This window comes from Dreissena polymorpha, chromosome 6 (genome assembly GCF_020536995.1).
Source record: "Dreissena polymorpha isolate Duluth1 chromosome 6, UMN_Dpol_1.0, whole genome shotgun sequence".
Classification (NCBI taxonomy): Eukaryota; Metazoa; Mollusca; class Bivalvia; order Myida; family Dreissenidae; genus Dreissena; species Dreissena polymorpha.
The window spans coordinates 93,917,402-93,926,972 of NC_068360.1; the positions used below are offsets into that span (position 1 = coordinate 93,917,402).

General features: G+C 36.2%; 1 protein-coding gene across 1 annotated transcript in view; it reads right to left on the minus strand.

The window, feature by feature from the left end:
• The window catches only part of LOC127834206 (UV radiation resistance-associated protein-like), a 35,365-nt gene extending 32,409 nt beyond the window's left edge, over positions 1-2,956 (minus strand). The window contains exons 1-2 of the mRNA XM_052359858.1: positions 2,814-2,956; positions 1,504-1,624 (exon numbers count right to left, since the gene is read on the minus strand). Coding sequence (XP_052215818.1) covers positions 1,504-1,624; positions 2,814-2,870 — 178 coding nt within the window. The 5' untranslated portion in view covers positions 2,871-2,956. The remainder of the gene's footprint in view (positions 1-1,503; positions 1,625-2,813) is intronic.
• Between the last annotated feature and the right edge of the window lie 6,615 nt (positions 2,957-9,571).

The window sequence follows — 9,571 nt, forward strand, 5'->3', positions numbered from 1 at the left end:
ATGAATGTAAATGAAGTGCTGCTACATGTATATGCTCTATTGACAACAGCTAGGTGCTGGTTCAACACTTACTCAATCTGCATACAGACATTTTTAGTTTTTGGTATTGCATTTTTCATAACAAATACATAAACACATTATTGCTCGCGGATAAATTAAAGTGTGAACAGTGTAATTTTGCATTGTTTTCAGAGCATATACACATATTACGGTGTTATAACATTGTAATGACCTGTTAAGCCCAAACATAGGACTGCCCTGAACAAATGGACAATTTCAAATTTTACATCATGTGAACTATATGGAAAAAATTGTACTAATAAATAGTTAATCAAACTCTTTCCTTTAAAATGATGCTTTTGCTTAAAAACTAAAGTCTGCTAATAACATGTCTTGTAAAAATGAAAAAGATGCCACTTGAAATCAATTAAAAAATTAGATGAAACCAAAGTAAACTGACTTTACAACAGAACCCAATACATGTAGTCAGGCTTGTTGAAACATATGGAATAACTAAGGCAAAATAGCTATTGTGTCAAAAACCAAACTTGACCTCTGGATTTAGCAAGAGTAAATACATGTAGGCCAGGGGGAGAGCCTGAAAAGTGCAGGGTAACATCTTAAATGAAAAGCAAGAATCTGCGGTTGGAGACATATGCCCCCCCCCCCCAAACAGGGCTTTGAACTAGTGACCCAAATGTCAATAGGGGTCATCTACTGTCCAAGGCCAATACACATGTGAAGTATCAAGCCAATCGGTCAATTCGTTAATGTTATTGATCAGAAACGATGTTCACGCTAATTGTGACAGTGACATTGACCTTTGACCTAGTGACCCCAATTTATGTAGGGATCATCTACTGTCCAAGGCCAATGCAATTGTGAAGCATCAAGCCAATCTGTCAATTTGTTGACAAGTTATTTAACGGAAACAATTTTCATACTTATTGTGACAGTGACCTTGACCTTTGACCTAGTGACCCCACTTTCAATAGGTGTCATCTACTGTCCAAGGCCAATGCATATGTGCAGTATCAAGCTAATCAGACAAACTGGTCTACCGATAGACAGACAGACCGACATCCAGCAAAAAAATATACCCCCTTTTCTTTGAAGGGGTCATTATGATTGAATGGTAAACAGTCATTATATTTGTCCGCCAAAACCATTGCTCATAAAGGGGAAATACCTAGAATAATCAGTTACAATCAGAGGAATGTTGTATTCAAACCCATGTGTGCATAACCCTTTACCACTTAGATAGGCACTTTGACACATTTGAAGTCCTTAAGAAAATCAAATTAAATTTGAGACCTTTCTTTCTTGATTCAAGTTTTAAAGGCTTCCTTTCCAACCTGGTTTATGCTGATTGCGAAATAGCAACTTTCTCTTAGAATCTGAGCATGAAGGGTCAAGAACATCTAATGTTCTTTAATAATTAAAAGAGTCTGTCTAATAATCTTTATGGCCCAAGATATTTTTTATTTTTTTCCCATAAAATACCTTTAGCTTTTCCCGCTACATGCAGAGTAAAGTAGCAGCCCAGCTGGGTAATGTCTTTTCCCTTGTAGCTTCCACACTGGAGGTTTCTAACTGTTATGCTCCGTAGGTGACGAAGACGTCTCTGCAAGAACAAAAACAATAACTTACAACTTAACTCAATGTGATGAAAGGGGGCACCTGAGTGCTGTGCTGTGCTCTTTTTTGCTTCACATATGCTTCTCATATGGCCTTACGTTTTGAAAATATAATATTATATCACAGTTATTTTTAAGCATATGACTGTCCGATTTTTTTTTAAATATCAATTTATATCTAAAAAATCAAATATTGTTAAAGTCTGTGTTTAAATAGATATTTAATTCCTAAGAATAGGCAGAGATCAATTTTTCTTGCAGATGTAATAAGTAGGTTACACAGGTGTTTTTATAAACAAAATTCAAAGGGATATAATGAGATAACCGCAAGATAACCCAACCCATAGGATAACATGGTTTGATTAAACATGTACATAATATTGCAACTTTGGTCCATTCAGTTAAAATACTGCATGGAAATTGTGTTTATTCAACACAAAACCAATATTATCGTTAACTGCAGCAATCCAAGACAACTTCATGCCAATTTGCACTTGATCGAAGCAATTATTTTGTTCTTTAAATGTAAATAATTAAATCTAAACAAACACCACCTGAGCACTTTTGTAATTTTTACCCTCTTATCAAAAAGGTGCCGGTACAAAATCTCCTGTTTAATTTAGGCTGTATCTGAAGAACAAAACCTATTCTGTTTTGGGTCTCTGTTTATTCTCGACTTTCCAATAGACCAGAATGCTGTGAACGCTGATGACTTCCATTTGCAATTTAATTCTGTTACTGCTGTTGTAAAACGAATTGTCAATCCTTTTGTTTAGGTAATACTATCAATTATCATTCAAAAATATTTGGATGTGTTTGATATTGTCAATCCTTTTGTTTAGGTAATACTATCAATTATCATTCAAAAATATTTGGATGTGTTTGATATATCTGTTTTCAATGTGAAGAGCGCAGTGAAGAAATCCGCAATTATGTTAATTAAATAATGTCATAAAATTGTTGCAAAAATTTAACTCTTTCGTCATTCAAGAGTAATAGCTAGAAGGTTTCAATACATCAGAGGACGAAAGTATAAACCTAATTTATATAAACATGTTTATTTAGCAAAATTTAGCAAAATTGACTGTCACTGTCAGAAATTGAAGTTTTACAACCAGATAAAAACTGCAATTCAACAGCACATGAAACAACGAATCAGGTCAAATGCATATTCACCTGATATGTAGGCAAATCAAACGACGTTTTCACACACTGATTAACTGTGTCACTCATTATTTCCGCGAAATTTGTGTATTTTCTATTTCACTACGGATATCCTCCCAACTTGACGTCCGCCATATTGAATATCGATCACGTGCTTGTCTCTATTTTAACAAACCATTTATCGGCTTCACTGAAAATTGTCCGCTACATCTTGGAATGCAGCTAGCGTTTGCGGAAAGAATATTAACTGGTTCTTATTCTGATACAGAATTCCTTCTCAATAGAAGATTTTGTGCCGATGCCTATTGGATAAGGAGCGAAAACTGTACAAAAGTGAATATGAATATTTAAAGTGGTTGAATGTTAACTTTTCGACTTCGGTAAAAAAAATGCCCGCCAATAAAAAGAAGAGGATGCGGAGATGGGTGAATTTCGTACACGGTTATATATGTAATACAAAAAGTAAACTCACTCATTTATTTATAGAATTCTCTAAAATTCTTAATCACACCGAAGAAAAACAGACTCAAATCAATTATTTTATTGATTCGCATTACTTTTTAAAAGTAGATGGTATTGTAAAAAGATATTTATGTATAGCCCGCACATTTGTATCAGCCAAAGCTTGTAATATTCTTTTAAGATTTTCTGAACTATTTATAGTATAATATAAACAAAGTGGGCTAAGGCTAAATCTGTTAAAATCTGCTAAAGAACTTTCGAGAAATGCAGAACTAAAATGAATATGCTGAGCTTAGCTGATTTGAACTAAATTACTTGTACTGATCTAATCTGATCTTATTTCATCTGATCTGAACTATGCTGACCTGAACAGTGCTATCTTAAACTGAGCTCACCGGAGACGATATAAACTAAGCAGATCCGGGCTTAACGGTACTGAAATGAACCGCATTGAATGTATCTGAACTAAACTGAAATTATATCAACTTAGCTGAGTTGAGGTGAACAGATATAAACTTCCGGTATACATATATGAAACGAACTTCACTGAGCCAGGTACCTATACAATTATAAGTGCAATGAATTAGCTTAGCATTTAATGTGAACTGACCAGATCTGATCGGAACATAGATAATCCGAACTGAATTGAGCTGACCATATCTGAACTTAGCATAGATTGTCCGAACTTAATCGAACTGACCAGATATGAACTAAGCATAGATTGTACGAACTGAATTGAGCTGACCAGATCTGAACTGAGTATAGATTGTCTGAACTGAATTGAGCTGACCAGATCTGAACTCAGCATAGATTGTCCGAACTGAATTGAGCTGACCAGATCTGAACTAAGCATAGATTTTCCGAACTGAATTGAGCTGACCAGATCTGGACTGAGCATAGATCATCCGAACTGAATTTAGCTGACCAGATCTTAACTGAGCATATATTGTCCGAACTGAATTGAGCTTACCAGATCTGAACTGAGCATAGATCATCCGAACTGAATTGAGCTAACCAGATCTGAACTGAGCATAGATCATCTAAACTGAATTGAGCTGACGAGATCTGAACTGAGTATAGATTGTCTGAACTGAATTGAACTGACCTTATCTGAACTGAAATGAGATTGCCCGAACTGAATTTACCTAACAAGATCTGAACGGAACATAGATCGTCCGAACTGAATTGAGCTGACCAGATCTGAACGGAAAATAGATTATCCGAACTGAATTGATCTGACCAGATCTAAACTGAGCATAGAGTGTCCGTATTGAATTGGGCTCACCAGATATGAACGGAACATAGATTACCCGTACTGAATTGTGCCAACCAGATCTAAACTGAGTATTAATTGTCCGAACTGAATTGAGCTAACCAGATCTGAGCATATATTATCCAAACTGAATTGAGCTGACCAGATCTGAACTGAGCATAGATTGTCCGAATTGAATTGAGCTGACCAGATCTGACAAGATCTGAACTGAGCATAATTATCCGAACTGAATTGTGCCAACCATATCTGAACTGAGTATAGATTGTCCGAACTTAATTCAGCTAACCAGATCTGAACTGAGCATAGATTATCCGAACTGAATTGAGCTGACGAGATCTGAACTGAGCATAGATTGTACAAATTGAATTGAGCTGACCAGATCTGAACTGAGCATAGATTATCCGAACTGAATTGAGCTGACCAGATCTGAACTTAGCATAGATTATCCGAACTGAATTGAAATGACCAGATTTCAACTGAACTTTGATTTGCCGAACTGAATTAAGCTGACCAGATCTGAACTTAGCATAGATTGTCCGAACTGAAATGAGATGATCAGATCTGAACTTGGCATAGATTGTCCGAACAGAATTGAGCTGACCAGATCTGAACTGAGCATAGATTCTCTGAACTGAATTGAATTGAGCTGACCAGATCTGAACTTAGCATAGATTGTCCGAACTGAATTGAGCTGACCAGAATTGAACTTTGCATATATTGTCAGAACTAAATTGAGCTGACCAGAACTGAACTTAGCATAGATTGTCCGAACTGAATCGAGCTGACCAGATCTTAACTGAACAAAGATTGTCCTAACTGAATTGAGCTGACCAGATCTGTACTGAGCATAGATTATCTAAACTGAATTAAGTTGACCACATCTGAATGAGGTGAGCATATCTGAACTGAACTGAGCCGAACAGTAATGAGCTATTCAGATCTTACCTTAACTGAGTCGTTTTGAGCTGAACAGCGATAATGGAAACTGAAATATTCTGAATTGAACTGAGCGGCGAAGAACTAAACAAAACTGATCTGAGCTGAACAGAGCAACAACAAGAACAAAAACAATTTCTACAACAACAATAATAACTAAGACTTCTGATACTATTGCTACTTATACTGATGTTGCTACTACTGTTGTTGCTGATACTGCTGCTACTAATACTTTCCCCAACATCAAGACCACCATAAACAAAACTAATACATAAGCGAACATTACATAAACTACGTCTTCTTCGCGCGTTTTTAATACACCTACTGTTACTTAACGTGTATTTTCAAGCAAGAAACACAAATACTGGATTATTACCATTCAATAATTAAAAAAATTAATATAGTATTTTGCTTGTGTATGGAAATAACTAAAATTGACTGTGATTATTTGATAGTAGACTTAATTCAAGATTTAATACTCTTACTTAAGGGGTCTTAACACGGTGTTATTGTACATAAAACAAATCCGGATTTATTAAAATTCTAAATCACGGCCTATAGCATGGCTGATCCGACGGGGTTTACTTTAAAGACAGTTATTCATCATTTTATCAAATTGTCAAGTGTTCGCCTGTGTTTGTTTTAAATTATTAAATTTATGATAAGCAATAAATTGGACATCGTTGTCTGTTGAAGTAAACTCGTCTTCATCTTTGTCGGTGGTGTCATCCGCGTTTGGACAATAGGATTGCTTCCTGTTGAAGGTATTTTTTAAGTTTTAAATGTAACGAAAATTTACGAAAATACGAACAGATATTGACCATCATATCTAATTCATTCCGTGTATGCTTTTTTAAGATGTTGTTTCATGTATATATGATGTTTTTAATATTTATAATTCGTACCTACACTCATTTTTGTGACAGATCTTTCTTTTATTTATTGTTTAATATCAGTTAGCCGCTTTTATTCGTTTGTGTTTTCTTTTAACAATTATTCATTTCCTCTGTTTGATTACGATTTACTTCAACGTTTTACGATAAAACATTTATGACGAAGAAAGTGTGCAAAATTGGTCTTTAATAAATAGAATTCCCTATAGAAACTTTGTGCGTTTTCGAAGTTAGCCCTTTTTGTGTTGTTTCCTTGTTTATTTTCCCTGATTCGTGCAATATTCATGTTCACCAAACAAGCGCGATAGTTAAATCTATCAATCTTTCTGTATCTTCTATAAAGGGCTATATTATATTCATGTTAACCAAACGAGCACGATACTTTCTAAAACTTAAAATCTGTCTATGAGTTTTTGCGTCTGATATTTTCAGCCGTGTGTATGTTAATACCTGCCACATGATTATGGCACGATATAATGTACTTCATTGTCTCTTCCGATGTAAAAAAACAACAACAAAAAAACATCGTCAATGCTCGTGAACATTGTTTCACGATGTTTAATGTTTCAGATGTTACTAAATTATATTATGTTCTTGTTGTTATTAAAAAAACTACACTGTTGTTAAAATCAAAGCAGTAACAATCTAAGTGTTTTGCATTTCTCACCTTTCAGCTTTGTTTCACATTTGTATGAGCGCTGTCTGTTTTATGTTGTATATTTTTATTTGTTTATTTTTATATGATCCGCGCTTTGGGAAAATGGGGCTTTATTCATTTGCGTAAAGTGTCAACCCAGTTTAGCTTGTGCAGTCCACACTGGCTTATCTAGGACGACACTTACTACTTTTATTTAAATTTGATTTTAAATGCAGTCTCTTATAAACAATAAAAAAAAACAGTCTAGGCGGAAAGTGTCGTCCCTGATGAAACTTTGCACATGCTTATCTGTGAGGACACTTTACGCACATGCATTAAGCCCGGTTTTTCCAGTGCGCGGCGCAAATAGATTAGTCAAGATGGTGAGCAAGCAAGTTATGGACCGCCTGGAGAGGGTGTACACCCATGACCACCCGCTGCGGATCTTCGCCACCCACCGCATGCACATTGTGAAAGATCTTGTGGAGCATTCGAAATACGGCGACTATAAAAGTAAGTCTCTCGAGAATGGCCGTATATGTGAGCGGATCCGTGGTCTATTGGTAACTAAGGGTATCACGTTTACAGATTTTTCTAAACGTTTAAACGAAATGAAACAAACGAAACGACACCGTTTAAACGGTATCCGTATGTCCGTTTTAAAAGCATCAGTGCCATCACATTTCCAAACTGAAAGTAGTGATTATTTCCGGAAGTTATATTTAGTTCATAACCCATTCGCACAATAACGTCATATTAAAACCAACTTTTCTCGTCGTTGTCTAACCATTGGGTTACGCGTTTTCTACTTACATGCCGTTATATTTTGTAACAAAGATGAATTAATATTTAACCCACATTTCTTCAATAAGAGTACACCGGTGTTAATTTTTTTATTGTTTAACTTAACAAGATGTACATCAAAACGAGTATCTGTTCATTAAATTAAAAATGAATGCCTATGAATAAACGGCGGGAAATTTTCTCATGCACTTCATGCCGACGCGCGTTGAATGTTCAAGACGATTAGGGGCATGATCATGCAAGAAATAGCGGTAAAATTTCCCGAGCACTTCGTGCCGATGCGGGTTAAATATTCAAGACGTCTAGGTCGTACAGGTGTATTGTTATGTCTACGGTACTGTGAATAATGGCCATCTGGCGCACGTGATACAAATACGAGTCTTTTTCAGCAGCTTTTAATGAGTTTTGCAACATCGTAATGTAATGAACTAAAATGGATTCTGTTGGCATTGACTGTCGTTTAAACGTTTACTGTTTTTGTAAACGTTTTTGAGCAAAACACGAAACGCCATCGTTTAAACGTTTAAACGTGATACCCTAAGTGGTAACCGTACCGCACATACTGGCAGTCGTAGAGATGCAGCAGGGTCTGTAAAAATATGACTTACACAAACACATAGTTGTGTTTACAGGCCATCCGGTCAGCGCAGTGGTTGTACACGAGCTTCTCACCTATGCCACAAAGGGTTCAATGCCCGTACCCACAAGCATACGAGTTTGGTTTAAGGGTCACCAGACCGGACAGAGGGGGTATCCTCCGGGTACCCCGGCTTTCCTTCCATTCACAACACAATACTACACCAAAAATTGAATAACAACCCAAAATCAGTAAACTGGAGCTATAATTCGAAATTCGTCTCAACTTTCGCAAGTCCATTAAGTTAATTAGGTAGGAGAGCTGGGGCGTACTCCGGGTCCACAGCCTCAGGAGCGGAAGGAACTCATAAACCTTGAAATGCACACACACTAAAACAACTAAGAAAATGATTTGCGAAGAATCAAGTGGGCCACTGTTACGATAGACACGTGATGGACTACGTTGTAGTTTCTACGTTTTAGTCTTAATAAAATGGTACTACCTACACGTTTATCGGATTTTGAATGTGCTTTTACATTACTTCGGGTCTTTAATTTCCAATCAAATTTCTATTTAAATTGCTTCGCTCTCTAAAATCACGTTTCTTTCAGTGGAGAATGACACAATCCCAGTTTGGAGATGATTATAAAAGGACAGTACCTTTTAATGACTTATTGGGGGAGGATTCCTAGTTAAAACATAGGAGCCTCGCTTTTGGAAAACGGGGCTTCATGCTTTTGCGTAAAGTGTTGTCCGAGATAAGCATATGTGCATTCCGCTGCAGTTTAATGTTGTTTTTCCGCTCATCAGTATCTTAGGGCTGGATACCTTTAAACTTGAATCTTTCAAGAAAGGTCTATAATTTAAGTCGACTTTCTAAAGGACTGCAAACCCACTCTCTTATACTGCGGTTCATTACATTCAAGTATGTTGGGGCACGATCGTCAACTCTGTAAGATTGCTGCAAACCGTCGAAATGTACATCTGAATGGGAAAGGGGGTAACATAGAAGGACATACAATTACATACATACCATACCATACTCATATCATTTGGACATACCCGGTAATCGGACATACAGTAGGCTAGCTCCGAACATGGCTTTCATAAAATCAATGGCGTTGTATTCTACCGAAAGTTGATGATTTATTTAAATATTAATTGCTTATAAATGCTACTTCAAACATA